Here is a 15,731-nt window from a genome sequence, read left to right on the forward strand (position 1 = left end):
TAGCTGCTTGATGAAGTCCACCATCAGCTCTGTCGCTTGTCCCAGTGCCTGTGATTTTAGTGTACTGAAATGGAGGAGCCTGCCAGTGGATATGTCTGACTCGAACAACTCCTTCATCGTGAAGGATTCAAGCTTTTCAACCATGTGGTTTTGCCTCTCCCCTGTAGCTACAGGTTAAGCTGGTTTAGGTGGCCAAATATATCCGTTAAAAATGTTACATTGGACATTAACTTTTCGTCTCCCAGAAGGGCAAGGTGGTCAGCTGCTGCCCTAATCTTGCTCAATCTAAGAAACGCCTTGACCTCATCCAGTAGCGCACAGAAGCGGTCCAACGCTTTCCCTTTGCTCAACCAGCGCACGTCATTGTGAAGCAGCAGGTCATCGTGGGTGGCCTCTTCTGACTCAGCCACAAGTTGTCGGAAAAATCGATGCTGGGTGCTTGATGTACCCCTGACAAAATTAATGACACGCATCACTTTGTCCTTAACTTCCTTTAGCTCACCACTGAGTTTGGCGCAAAGGACACTCTGGTGGACGAGACAGTGCAGTCCATGCATTTGGGGGGCGTGCTCCTTCAACCTGCTTACCAGACCTCTGTGCTTTCCCACCATAGCAGGAGCCCCGTCTGTCACGATTAGGTTAACCCTCTCGAATGACAATGAATGCAGCCTAAACAACTTTTCCAGTTTCGTAAATATAACGTCCCCAGTGGTGTGCCCTTCTAATGGAATAAGAGACAGCAGCTCTTCCCTGAACTCCTTTCCATCAAAATATCTAACATAGACGCACAACTGGGCTACATCTGTACTGTCAGTGCTCTCGTCAATGGCTAAGGAAAAGTAATTGGCTTGACAGAGACCCTTGATAATTACCCCCCGCCAGTGTTGGGTGTAACGCGTTACAAAAGTAACGGAGTTACAGTAATATATTACTTTTTGCTGTAACGAAGTAATGTAACGCATTACTAATGAAATTTGGGTAATATATTACCCGTTACAATGCTCAGTAACGCAGTTACAACTGATTTTAACCCGAAATTAAATGGTGTTTTGTTTTTTAAGAATGTACTAACATAGCGAGACATTCCGACACCGGACAAATTGTGCGGGTAGATTAGTAAACCTGGTGTTTACCCTTCAGGCTTCGCGTCGAGATCTTCGGGGAAGTTGAACGTTATGCAACCATTCAAAAAAGAGAACGTAGCGAAAAATACAAACAACAAATTGTGTCAGGTGCACGTGACCTGCTCCGCTGCGCGTGCATCATTTCCAAAGTGCTTCCACAGCAGTGACACACATCTGATCTGTGGATAATCATTTATACGAAAATGGTCAAAGCAACCATCACTAAACGCCAGCAACACTGCATCTACTGCAGACAGTAGCAACAGGTCAGATGCGGACATCACGTTACCCTCCGTTGTGGACACTAGCTTACTCCCGCCTGACTCGCCAGCCCCGGAGCAGCAGTCTTCGTCGCCCGAAACTACGCCGCCCCTCTGCGGCCCGCAGGTGCCAGGTATATTTAAACAACTACCCGCCTGTACAGTGGGGTAAGCAGGGCCGCCTTAATGCACGGGCTGACCTGGGCTGAAGCCCAGGGGCCTACGGAGATCGGGGGCCTATCATGAGCCAATTAAAAAATTAAAAAATTAAAAAAAAAAATCTTTTTTTTTTATTTCGGGTGTTTTTTTGTTTTTTTAAATAAACAAATTCTTGGCTTTCAGAATAGGAAACTTTCATTTCCAAAATCACACGATAAATACATTTTTGAATCTTGTAAAGGGAAGACGACAGCTCTCCCTCGCCACTCTGCTGTTCCACAGCGCCGCCCCCCTCCCTCCACTGAAATTATTATTGTAAGACGTAGAGTAATGATAGATAACACAGCAAGGTCCCTTACAGTTTGTTTTCATCTGATTTAAAAAAAACAAAGTCTTGGCTTTCAGAATATTAAACTTGTTTCGGCAAATTCAGATGATAAATACAACTTTGAAGCTTGTAACGGCATAATTACAAGCGGAGAACGGAGTAACTTGACGTCACAGCAGGCATAACAACAGCCGATGTTTCTCGTGAGGGTTTTCCCCGGGAAACAAACACAATACACACAAACGCAAATATACACAAACACACACACACGTCAAAATGAGAATATGTTTCACATGTGACTTATTCAAATTGCGAGTGATTGAGTGAAGAAAAAGTTTGAGTGGCGCTCGGAAAAGGAAATTGTTGAGGGAAAAGGAGTTTCGAGACAAGCAGCTATTACAAAAAATGCCGACGCTTACAGGTTATTTTAAACCTGTAGGCCAGGATGAGGAGGAAGGACAGATGAGTTCTGTACCGAGCGGTAGCGGTGCCGGCCGCGGGGCCTCGGAGACAAGTAGGCCGTCTGGTTCTGATAGCGATGGAGTAGCGGGAGAGGAAAAACAGACAGGAGGGACATTATCTGTTGGAGGAGATGGAGAGGACGACGAGGACTTGCTACGTGGAGGGGAGCCAACGGCAACCGGACAAATACATGAGGGAGGCCCGATACGTCACTCATCTGGAGGAGAGGACCAGGCGCGTGTAGAGCAGAGTGGAGAAGTGCGATCACAGAGCCTGCCGAGGCTATAAATGACTTTGATTTGTTGTTTAAATAGGGGGCCTACAAAAACTATCAGCCCCAGGGCCTGATGGCAGGTTAAGGTGGGCTTGGGGGTAAGGCGGTCATTTTGCAGCTTGTGGTATAAAAATAGACAATGGCTAGAATATTCATGTGAAAATAGTACCATATTCTGACATGCCTGTAGAAATGTTGGGTCAAAAATAATGCATACAATAGCACAGATGCCTTCACCACGAATCGCTACAAAAATATCTCATATCCTAAGCTTATTATCAACGAGCTGATGTTGCAGCTGAAATGTTCTCCAGGTCACAAAGTCAACCTCACATGATGATGTGATACCAGTTTTCAAGCACAGTAAATATTCTCTTCCCAGCGTATATGATGGGACCAAGGGGATGATGTAGTAGGCTACATGGTTTTAATAATACTTTTGCCTTTCAATGTTTGCCATTTCAAACCATGAGCATGGTTTAAATAATATTTGCCTTGATTTACAATATGTTAACCTTCATTATAGTCCTTGACAGCGGTTTGTACTGCTGTATTAACAACGTGTCACATGTTAAGAATTTACAATCAGAATGGAGTATTCCACTAAGCCGTGTAATACAAGATGTTAGTAGCCTTAAGGGCCTACACAGTTGTTATGCTATACCACATTGCCCTTCACTGGATGCATAATGAGCTTCACTAAACTACATTTTAGCATTTAAAATACCTAGCTATTCTTTTGCGGTTATTTTGGTGAAAGTAACTAAAAAGTGACTAAAGTAGTGTAACTCATTACATTTCAGAGACAGTAATATTGTAATGTAACTTATTACTTTCTAAAGAGAGTAATAAGTAATATGTAATATATTACATTTTGGAAGTAACTTGCCCAACACTGCCCCCCGCACAGCGTCCGACAGTGCTTCTATGCGGCGGATAGCGGACCTCGCGGAGAGGGACACCTGTTTCACTGACGCAATGACACCATCCATGGACTTGTCGGTGGCCAGTTCCTCCAAAACGGTCACCATCACCTCCTTGAAAACCTCTGCGTCAGTGAATGGCCGGTTGTGCTTTGTGAGCACCTACGACGCCTTTAGGGACACAGTTGTCACTTTCTGTTGGGCTGTGAGGCCTGTGAGTTATCTATGATTACTATATGCCTACATTCATAATGTCAGGTAGAGCTGTCATCTCCCCTTTGTAAGCTTCAAACATGTATTTATGGTGTGATTTTGGAAATACAAGTTTCATTTTCTGAAAGCCAAAACTTTGTTTATTTAAAATCAAACAAAACACCCGAACCCCGAAAAACTCGTTTTTTACGCAAATCCACGTTTATTTTGAAATGAGCCGTTGTAACTTCCGACTGATTTCGATAGAGCGGGTCACATAAGGCAAATGTGTGGTTGTGGGAAACCAGGTCAATTAAAGTACTTATTTAACTATTAAATGTTAAATGTTGTACAATTATGTGCGCCCTTGCTCATTGTGTCCTGCAGAGGGCAATGTTGTCTGCAGTGCGTCCAGGACGTGACGTCACTGACTATACCTTGCACTACATGTGGCCTCTACCTTATCCGTTTAGATGTTGTTTGGATCGAGAGCTGAGCGGCAGATCAACCGCATCTCTCCTACCAGGATAAATAAATATGCCTAATGAAGGCTAAAAGGAAGCTGTCTACTACTGAGTTCTATTAAATCTCCACCGCAACGCACTTCGCTTTGAGTTTGAGTAAAATACTTGGTTACTGATTAATTTAGGTTATAATGTATTAAATAAATTGCAAAGCGAAACATGCAGTTTTTAAAAAAAAAAAAAATTGTTATAAAAGGTTTTCAACCTGAAAGAATCCTAATGTGTCCTTGAAAAGGAAAAAGGATTCCAGTTGTCCATGCGTCCTCTGTTGCCCCTCAAGCCTCTCAAATGTGGGCAAACACTCAAATAAATGCCAAAAACCCAGAGAACTTGACAATACTTATCAGAATAAAAGTATGTTAAATAACACTGCTACCTAGTTAATAACTCTACTTTACTCTGTGGAGGCTCGTCCATTGAGGAAAGGGAGGACCATCCTCCCTACAATTTCAGAGAAAAATAAACTTTGAAGAGAACAATAAATACACCTCAATTTAAAAGATAAATCTGTTCAAATACAGATAATAGCTCTGGCTTTTAACATGGGACTGAAATGGGGCAAGAGAGGACGAGACTCCCTTTGGGCGGTTCTAGCCAGTGGCTCTGGATTGGGCGCCTATATCATCAGTGAACCAATCGGATCTGACTGCGCATCAGAGTGTTGTTGGGGAGGGTCAACAGCGATTTTTCTGAACCGGGGAACAGGGCCCTCTTGCGAAAATAAATGTCTTGAATTAGGCTTTGATTATTTTTGGCCCGCAATCTTGTGGCTCAGAAAAAAATTGGCCCACGGCCAAACTTACTTGCCTACCCCTCCTCGTCCTTTCATCAGACGGACCCATTGCTGGTATGATTACAACCTGGTACTAAGCACACAGGCATCTTGTTAAAGTTATCTTATCTTAGCTATATTTAGTGGAGGAAAACAATTATGACATCACTTACGTGACTCTGGGACTTGTAGTCTTTCTAGTTGCGTATTTTCATAGTCTTATATTTCAACAGTTTTACGACAAACTGACTTTTTTGACATGGAAATGATTTTTTAAGATTGACAAACATCATGTGTGTAATTCATGGCACAATTCAAACGGGATCGAAAGATAACTTTTCTCTCCCCATTGACTTCAATACATAATGTTCCCGAAATAAGGTCCCATTAGGCGGAGACTTCAATACATCATTTTTCCGTCCCATGCATAGGTCCCATGGGGTCCCATGGGGTCCCATGGGGCGGAAGTAGAAGGGCGGGACTTCGCCTCTATATACAGCAGCAAGTCTTCAACTGAACCTGCACAACACCGGCAAACTGGTGGTGAAGCATCATGGCGGACTCCAGCTGCATCAACCTGACGTCCCTTGCAAGGGCTTTGTCACAGCCTACACTGAATCTGAATGATAGTCCTACAAGAAGTATTCCGCTGTCCAAATGTCGAAGGAGAAAGTTGTCGATCTGCAACTCGAATGAAAGCTCTGAGCCTTCACCAATCGCTACAGAGGTACAAGTCCTGGTTATCAACACCGGAGGAACCATAGGGATGACACTTCACGATCAGGGTATGGCTAGTGTTATTGTTTTACAGTATCGCAGCCCGCTAGCTTGCTTGCTTTAAGCTGTTGTTTTGCAGGTTGTTCTCATAACTGAGAGCATGAGGCACGAGTAAGCAATGTTGCCAACTTGGGGACTTTCTCGCTAAATCGGGCGACTTTCCAAACCCTCCGGCTACTTTTTTTTGTCAAAAGCGACTAGCGACAAATTCAGCTACTTTTTCTGGTGTTATTGTAGACTTTCTGGTGTTTGGAGAATCTGACGTGATGGCACGTAATTGTTATACAGTTACTTTCCTCAACGAGCAGCGGGTGCTGAGCCCCTCCACCGTCTCAAATCTATGGGCTTAGATATGTCTCATAATTATTTGTGTGAACATAAAAATAATTTGTGTGTAAATATGTGATTTGTAAAAGTACACCATCCACAAATGCATTTAAAAGATTTGCAAACTCATAAATACATTTGCAAATGTAAAACGGATCTGCAAATATGCAAAATATGTTTACAAATAAAAAAAGATCTTTGAATATCTCTAACATTGACAACTTTCGATCAGGCATTTGTGAATCCATTTTTCTAATTGTCGTCCAAAAATGCTCTTCTGGATCTCACATTTCTGCTTGTGGATCTCAAATCTCTGCTCGTGGATCTCAAATCTCTGCTTGTGGATCGTCTTTTAGTTTTTACACACACGAGTTTTGAGACAAACTTTCCGCTGGTCTCGGCTAAAATCTAGAGTTCGTGTCACTCGGTTATTTAGGTCAAATCTACCCAAATGACCCCAGAAGGTTTTTTTTGTTGCTAAATCTCTCTAAAAAGGTAAAATGTCACTTGTTTTGCAACAATCTTGATACAGGGTACTTATTATATGTTATAGTTTGGATTCCTAAAGCTTTTATTCTCCGATCCCATCATCGGTGGTTTTCACTATAAGTAATGTTTATTTTTTTGGACGGACACAATAATTTAAATTGTTTTACTATGTTCAAGCTGAATTTACTTTAAAATAAAATAAAAAATCTATATTGATTCTGACTCTTCTAAATCCAACTCACAGGTTTATCATTGCTTTGAGAAAAAATAAGTGAAGTTTTGGTCATTTGTTCTGGGAATGTCATTTTCGAGCCTCCACTTATAAAAGATATAGCACTTTACCTTTCCTATATGCCGTTAGCTGATTATCGAGCCTTCATTGTAACAGTCGCGGGTGTACTGTATGTGAGTGTTGCAGTAGAACATTTCACTGTAGCCCATAGCTACATTAATGGGAAACCCTACATCAGGGGTATTCAACTAAAATTCAACAAGGTCCAGTTAGAGAAAATCTCCCTATGCAAAGGTCCGGAACATCAACATGTCTAACTTGTTTTATGAATTAGTGTGATATATATTGAAGTAGCTTTATCAACGTCTGCATGTAATCAACAACTGACTGCCAATCAAATAAAGAAAGTATAATTCAAAAACAACAATATTTATTGTCAATTAACATGGAACTATACAGATATACAATAAAATACTGTGGATATGTGTAATGTTCCCCTCTGGCTGCATTTAAAAAAATTTTTTTTTTTGAATAAAATAAAATAGCTTTTGAAAATATGTGCATCTTTTAAAAGTGCTTAATTTTAGATAAATTAAATAAAGTGTAGCAGCAGCTTGAGTTTCCCTTTTTTCTTTGTTAACCTTTTCACATCAACCGATTATCGAACAATGTCAGTCTTCACACATCATAACAATTGAACAGTTTTAAAGTTTCTCTTTCTTTTCCTCTTATATTGCAGTCCCTCACTCACTTTTTGTTTTTAATTCAGTGCAAGAATTGAGTTTGAGCTTGTCCTGCCAGGAGTTTAAATCTGGGCTGAAATGGTGTCAGTTCCATTCTCATACACACATGCAGGTGCTCATTGGTTAGCCTCGGTTAGCCTGCCCTGGAACGATATTTAGTTTTAATTTTGATCCACGACCACATGGACTAATCATATTGGGCTCTGAGACTGCTTATTTTTTGTGACCTCAGTTCTGACTTGAGAGGGAATGTTTGGTCAAACACTTTGTGTTTTGGCACTTTTAAAGAGCGCCACGTAGGGCTGCTCGATTATGGCAAAAATAATAATCTCGATTATTTTGGTCAATAATTGATAAAAACGATTATCCATTTACTTTGAAAACATCAATTTATTGGAGACATTTTTTTTGAACGGTATGTTTTTAACAGTTGATTACCCTGAACTTTAAGTATAACTCAACTGAAAAACCAATAGAAGAAAATTAATAATTTAAAAATAATCGTTATATTTCAATTACGTTGTTTTCGTAATCGTTGCAAGCCATAATCGTAATTTGAGATTTAAAATACTATTTAATTGAGCAGCCCTAGCGCCACGGTCTCTGAATAAATGAGACACACTGGTTCTGTGCTCCCAGTGGGCAGGATGAACATGAATGAGTCCGTCCACTCAGGGTTAAAAGCTCTGTTCTCACTGTCCACTTTCCTCTTCTTGGAGAGCGCCATGTGTCATTATTTGTCTCTCCCTGTCTGCCGCTAACATGCCTGTTCACTCTCCTCTCCGCTTCTCTCCCTGTATCGCTAATTATTCTCTTCACTCACTTTCCTCTCCGCTTCTCTCTGCCGCTCTCTTGTCTCTTCTTTTGTGTTCTTCTGTACTCGTCTCTTTCGCCCCCTGTCGGCGGTGGTTAGAATAGAATCGCCCCGTCAAAATTGAAATCCCCTATTAATGTATTAATTATAGGTCTGGTCCGGATTCGGCCTTTGCCGACCCCTGTCCTAGATATACTCTGCCAAAGACACGACTACTGTACAAGCTGCCCCTCAGGATGTAGATTGACCCCACAGATTCTCTCAATGAATAACTAGAAGTTGACATGAGGCATTGGGAAACATCTGAGGCCTGTACTACAAAGCCGGACCTTCGCTTAGCGGGCTAACTTCAGGGAAAACTCGAGGTTTCCGGTCCTACGACGCTGGTTCTCTTTTTAGGGGGCTAGATCTCAATGGTAACTTATGCTGAGCGGAGGTTGCATGCTAAGAACTCAACTCAGTGAAAGCACTGCCTGCTGACCAATCAAAGCTCAGTGTGCGGAGTTTAAAGCGATCAAGTCATATTATAGGAGAAAGGAAATACAGAAAAGCTGCCGTTGAAGGAAAAACGGCTGGCAAAGATCACAGACTGTGTGAACATTAATAGAATATCACCTCCCATTTTCAGAACAATCTGACTATTATAACATTAGCGTTAAGAAAGCTTACTTACATATCTGCCACAACATAAGTAACCGGATCAAAGTAACATTAAGTACAGTCCAGTATCATTCATATCACATCATAATGTATCATATATTTCCTTATCTGAGTCAGATGAGCCGTATCTGGCCGTGCAACACTCAGTGTCACATACTGTATGCAGAAGTATTATTTTAAGCAACACATTAAGTTGACGAAACACTCGAATCAAATGTAATTGAAGTCAGATCGTGTCTTAGACGGGGCAGAGTGATATCATAAACCTTTTAATGTACGCATTCAAACACTTTTTCTTTTACCAGCTGTATTCACCTTGCAGGTGCAGCTATGTGGCTTTGATCCTGGATAAAGTGTTTAAGTCATGGATGTTTAAAGTTTAACTTCTTCATATGTCTAATATTATAGTTGACTTTTCATTCAGGAAGTATGACGCGCTGTCAGTAGTACGCCTGTCCATGTTTGTGATTGGTCAAATGCTCCAAATACCACCCCTTTCATGTGAACGCGCACCTAACTAGATGGGACACGGCTGGCTTGAGCGATCCACTTGATAACCCGCGTCGTAGGACCGTTTAGCCAGAACGCGTATGTTTTGGATTAGGCCAACTCAAACATATCCAGGTTAGGTTGAACCGGCTTCGTAGTACAGGCCTCTGGAGCATGTAGTGAGGCAAACATAACATGCAAAGGTACTATCAGCCTCAAGAACCAGGCTCCTTCATCCAAGGCCACCTATCAATGTTTTACTCTCAGTATACATTTTTTAGTATTAACTTAACTCATGATAGTGTTTTTTTTGGTTGACAATACTGTTTGTTGTTTCGTCAATACTGTAATTCTTTTAATTGTATTCTTGTCTCTATTAAATGACCAGGAGATTAATCACAATGTTCACTCAATGTATTTAGGTAGTCAAAATCCTTTATTTGTTGTTCCTAAATTCACATTCACAGGCGCAGATAAAGGGAGACAATTAAAAACTAGGCTAAAATATTAAATACACAGATAAAGCATAGATTAATATAATCAACTACTCAACCATACCCTTTCTAAAATAAGTCGAAGCATTAAAAAAGCATGTGAATTAGCAGCCAGTTACATTAAAACAACAATAGATTGCAAAATGTGTATATTTCACATTAGCAGAGTTTTGTTCCTTCATGGTGTCTTTCGCATTGTTGTTTTTAAAAGAGCCTGGGATCATCCATTTCTCACAAGAGTCATTCAATCGATTTAGTTCAGAGTCAAATGTCTTGACAGCTGCTTCTCATGGAAAGTTATGATTGCTGGGCAATTTCCCCCTTTCATGTTGCTCTTATCCAAGTCTTTCTGTCTTGATTTCTGACCGTTGCTCTCATTACGTCCTTCAGGGCTTGTGCTCATGTGGCCTCAGCTGCCACGTGTTGTCCGTCATTTAATTGTTTTGTTTAACCAGATAAAAAAGCATTGAGATAACATCTCATTTACAATGCTGACCTGGCCAAGAAGGCAGCAACGTTACACATAACACAAACATATAAAATACAGAGAACATAACTAAGAAAACAAAAGACGAAAAAGCAGTCACTACATTGTGCACATTGGGACAGTAAGAAAGGTACACTACTTATTACTGCAAGAGCAGCTGGTGGTAAGGACCTCAGACAACTTCAATTTAAAACATGCTATTGAGACAAGTGCCCTCAGTGAGGCATGATTGAAGGTCATTCCAAGACCAAGGACCATAATAAAAAAGACTCCTTTTCCCAGCCTCAGTCCGCACAGCAGGAACCTGGAACCGTATCCAGGCACTTGATCTGAGGTTGTAAGAGTCACAAACTGGAGCAAATCTGGCACATATGTAGAGTGGAAGCTTACCTAAAATGGCTTTATACATTAATAAAAACCAATGCTGAATACTAAGTGAGGACCATCCAGTTAGGCTATACAGTTTAAATAGTAGTGAAGCATTTGTCCAAGCCTTAATTTAGAGTGCCTTGAACCATAACTCTTATACAGCAACAGTGGTGCTGGGCCCAGTGTTTCACAATTGTTCACTTTTTTAATTTGTATATACTATAACTGTTTCTTATTCATTGTCCCTCTAAGTGTTTGTTATAATATTAATTGGATTTTTTCCAGCTCCCTGCAACAATGATAATTCTTACATTTACCACTAGGGTTCAGTGTGAGACCAATGTTTGGAGTTGAGATGATTTTAAACCCTTTGTATTATTCACCTAATGTGATACTGAAGAAACTTGATTAGAGAAACCTATGAAATACTATTATGAAAAAATATATATTTTTTAAATGTCTATAACCCACAGTGCTTGCTCCAAAAGCTAATGCTTTTTTTGAGAGCCTACGGAAGTTGCCTATCCTTCACGATGAGTGTTATGCCCAGCAGACCGGCTTGTACGACTACTATGGACCTGGGAACATCCTCGTCCTGCCGTAAGTGTAGCCACAATTCCTCCCTACTCATTCAGCACATAGCTATAACTTTACTTTGATTAAGTTACAATAATCCATGTTCTGCTCTTCACACTTCTATGCTCTTGCCTAGGTGTAAGGATTGTATGTCTAATATCTTTTACTTTTAAGTCTTTTGTATAAGAACTTTTTCTCATAGATGCTATTAAAACATACCCATTAAAGTCATCCTCATAAACATGTCACAGAAAAATGTCTAATTTAAAGTTATTGTCATTGAGTGCTAAACCAGGCCTAAGTCGTTTTTGTTTCTACACTAGGAGCAGAAACAGCATGGACTGGATGGAAAAGACTCACTGTCATGACTCATTTTAATATCTCTAAACTGCTTTTGTTGCTTTAACTGGAATCCAACGCCCCAATCTGGCCATCAATGCCACGAGTGCTGTAGCACTGGTTGTATTGTTTGTGCCTGCACTGTGGTTTGATGTCTTTAGACAAAATGTTTGGGTGTGCTTGCCTGTCAGGAAATGCATGACTTTTTATTAATAGGAGGAAATACCAGGAAGTGCACAGAGCTGTGCAGAGCCTACACTTGCTAATGTCACTAACAAACAGCTTCTTCAGCGTGTGGCAAAGATAACCTTATGTTTTTAGAAGTTTTGTCTTTAAAAGCAGCTAGGAACCACAAGGCTAATCTACTCTATTACTGTTTGTTTAATCCATGGTGTCTCCCTGTCTGGTGCATGTGCTGTGGAGCAGTGGGAGTGGAGCCCCCATTGACAGGCCTCTTAATTGTCAGTTATAGTGGGGGCACCTCTCCCAGACACTTACCCTTACTCACTAATTTCCATACCCCCTTCATGTTGAATGCCACTGTGAAAATCGACAGAGCGGCATAGGGGTGTATGGTAAAGATAAGCTATCCATACATCAGGCAGTGTTATACTGACATAGGTTTATACAAATGATGTAGAAAAGCCTTTTCAGTTGAACTGTATTCAACCCTAAATGCTCAACACCGTCAGCTGTGTGGTTTGACTAATATTAAACATTTGCTAATTATAATATGTATTAAATGTTAACATAAATCAGAGGTGTTTTTTGGAGTGAGAGCATGTTTTACTTTTTAATATTTGCTAACCCTTGAGTTGGAATAATATTAGGATCAACTAAAGTAGGCTTATATGCAAGTCTAATACTGTTGATAGTATGCAGCTCATGTTGAATTAGGGAATTTATTTATTGATTTATTGAAAACCTTTATTCATGTGCTGATGAGAGGCAATGCCACCAGGCTGTTTGCCCCACCAACTCTCTTCTTCCACGTCTTGAGCCCCCACTCTTATCCACACATACATAGAAATTCATTATTCTTAAGCTATAAGGCATCTTAGCCTTGGTATGCTAATGTGTAGTACACCTTAGGGTAAACTGCCAGATAGATGAATAATTGGTTATTTGAATAGTCTCTTCCACAGTTTCTTGTGGCACTTTGACTTCAAGATGATCAACAACATATGTTTCAGGGTCGTGGTTTGGACCTAAGACTAATTGGAAGAGGGCTTGTAGGACCCCTGGTTGGGTGAACTGGGGCCCGCTTCTTGTCCCCCTGCTGTTCCATTCGGCTCCCTTCCTGGCGCTATAAGGCTGCCCTATGGTAATGTGAGGGCTGTCCCACCCTGCTTCGTTAAAAGGGAGATTAAAAATAAAATCTTTCCATGGCTGTTTGGCCAGTCACGCTACTTTACACGGAGTGTCGCAGGTGGGGCCCGGAGACACCCCAGTTGAAATCCATTTAGAGGCGACATAAATATGTATACATGAAAGACTCACTCCTTTGTAATTGGAATGAAAATGAAACGTGCCCTAACCTGATATGTTGTTTCTAAATAACCTTCAAGATGAGTCAAATCGGCCCCTTAATGTCCCTCAGCTTTGCTTGTATTTACAATACACAGTAAGGCTCCACAGAACATTAGGTTTTTATGGTGGAAATTGCAAAGTTCAAAGTGCTGCTCTCTTTAACATTATGCCAACATGCCCCTCCCTTTTACACTACGACACACATTCTCTGTGTGTGTCTGAAACAGGTTTTGGCACCCTGCTGCCGAGACAGAAGGCCCGGTTAAATAGACTTTGTCTCGCTTCATAAAGTCAGCTGGTTTTATAGCGTTTCCCTATCCTTTCTTTAAACTCTCTTCTCAAAATTAACAAGAACTCTATCCAACTTTGTTATACAAGCACAATGAGGACAAATAACCATTTGTCACAGTGAAGATAATAATAATTTGTTTAACCGTGTGCCCTTTATGTGTTTTTGGAGTGAACATCGTCGAATGCAAAGACTAACACTTTTTACTGTTTGTCATGTTTAATTTTTGGTTTTATAGTGAATGTAATGACAACAACTCATAAATGTCTCTCTCTCTTCCAGGCTAAGTGAGGAAAAAAAGAGAGTAGTCTACACTATTATGGAGTACTCACCCCTGCTGGACTCCTCCAATATGAGCACAGATGACTGGGGAAAAATAGGAAAGGATATTGAGGTACTTTAATTTTCTTCTTATGTTTTGGATAACCTCAACAAACACCTAATCATTCATACTGTAAACGTTTAGTAATTAATGACTCCTTAAATAATTGATATTGTTTATGAAATACACAATATAATATTCCAGGAAATTACGATTGTATTCACGTCGGCTTCGAAAATGATCCACATTACATGGTCTTTTTGTCTTGTTTAGGGAAACTATGAAAAATACGATGGATTTGTGATCCTCCACGGCACAGACACTATGGCTTACACTGCCTCTGCCCTGTCCTTCATGTGTGAACATTTAGGCAAACCAATCATTGTCACCGGATCACAGGTACGGTCTTACAAAAAAGTGCCTGCAGCATTTTACATTTTTAATGCCCTTTTTTAAGACAAGACACTTTCTGTCTTCAGGTGCCGATCTATGAGATGAGGAATGATGGCAGAGCCAACCTGCTGGGGGCGCTGCTGATTGCTGGCCATTTTGTCATTCCTGAGGTGAGAAGAGGGCACATAAATCCTACTCCCATATATGATTTAAAGAGACATTTATTTGACAATCTCATTGAGGGAGCATTACAAATGTGCTGTATTTGGGAAGACAAAACAGAGTTAATAGGAGATCACCACTCTGCTTAGTGCGCTTTCCTTCTCTTTCTATCAATATTTTACATGTGTGGGGTTATATATAATTTATACATTCATTCTAAATTACCTGACCTAATTTATATGTTTATGTTGACAAAAAAAACTGTGATTTGCAAGGGCAGGTGTTGAGGCTTTTTGTATTCAGAAGCATACAAAAGCTCTTAACTACTTGTCTGTTGAGAATGCTTTCTAATGACAGTGTTTTGCAATACTGAGAAACAACGGCTATACATAAAGAACACTTCACAGTTATCTATCTATCAATGTACAAAATGCTGTAAGCATTTTATCCTTTGTCTTTCCTCAATTGTGGGACCGTACTAAAAACAGATTTAAGTGTTTGCTCTGACGTGTGTTTTGTTCATGTATGTTATTTCCTGCTGCATAAAACCGATTTTCTTTCCCAATTCAGGTGTGCTTGTATTTCTACAACAACCTCTACAGAGGGAATCGATCTACCAAGGTGGATGCTGGGAGTTTCAAAGCGTTCTCATCTCCTAACTTGGCTCCTCTGGCCTGTGCTGAAGTGGCCATCACAAGTAAGGCAGTAGTGGAATTTGTCATCACCCTGATGTGGACATTAAATCACTTCTCTTCACTTTAATCTGTTGTCTTTACTCTTTTGTTTTCAGTCAACTGGGATACAGTGTGGAGAGCAAACACCAAAGCAAAGTTTCATGTGAGACCTGAGATGAACACGAACGTGGGCCTGCTCAGGCTGTTCCCAGGAATCACTACTGCTACTGTAAGTGTCTGCACTGGACCACAGATATTTACACTGTCTGCCACAGCCAACTAATGTCCAGAGGTTACTCGTCGACCTTGGGCCTTGGTTGATGTGACACACAACCGAATAATTGAAAAGGGTTTTTCTCTTAGCGGAATTCATTCAGCAGCTTATCGATTGATGTGTTTCCTCTATCATTTCAAATATAGTTATTTGCACACTTAAATTAACAACCCTTAAAGGGGACTTATCATGCAAAATGCACTTTTTGATGTCTTTTGTACATAAATATGTGTCCCCAGTGTGTTAGGGAACTCAGAAAATAAAAGCCTCTCT

The 15,731-nt window shown here is 40.5% G+C and overlaps 1 protein-coding gene across 1 annotated transcript in view; it reads left to right on the top strand.

Annotated features, from left to right (window-relative positions):
- The first annotated feature begins 5,504 nt into the window (after positions 1–5,504).
- The window catches only part of aspg (asparaginase homolog), an 18,367-nt gene continuing 8,140 nt past the window's right edge, over positions 5,505–15,731 (top strand). The window contains exons 1-7 of the mRNA XM_079692836.1: positions 5,505–5,803; positions 11,373–11,499; positions 13,916–14,027; positions 14,229–14,354; positions 14,435–14,518; positions 15,081–15,207; positions 15,301–15,413. Of these exons, the coding sequence (XP_079548962.1) occupies positions 5,572–5,803; positions 11,373–11,499; positions 13,916–14,027; positions 14,229–14,354; positions 14,435–14,518; positions 15,081–15,207; positions 15,301–15,413 (921 nt within the window). The 5' untranslated portion in view covers positions 5,505–5,571. The remainder of the gene's footprint in view (positions 5,804–11,372; positions 11,500–13,915; positions 14,028–14,228; positions 14,355–14,434; positions 14,519–15,080; positions 15,208–15,300; positions 15,414–15,731) is intronic.

The sequence above is a fragment of the Notothenia rossii genome, assembly GCF_949606895.1.
Source record: "Notothenia rossii genome assembly, chromosome: 7".
In the NCBI taxonomy this organism is placed as follows: Eukaryota; Metazoa; Chordata; class Actinopteri; order Perciformes; family Nototheniidae; genus Notothenia; species Notothenia rossii.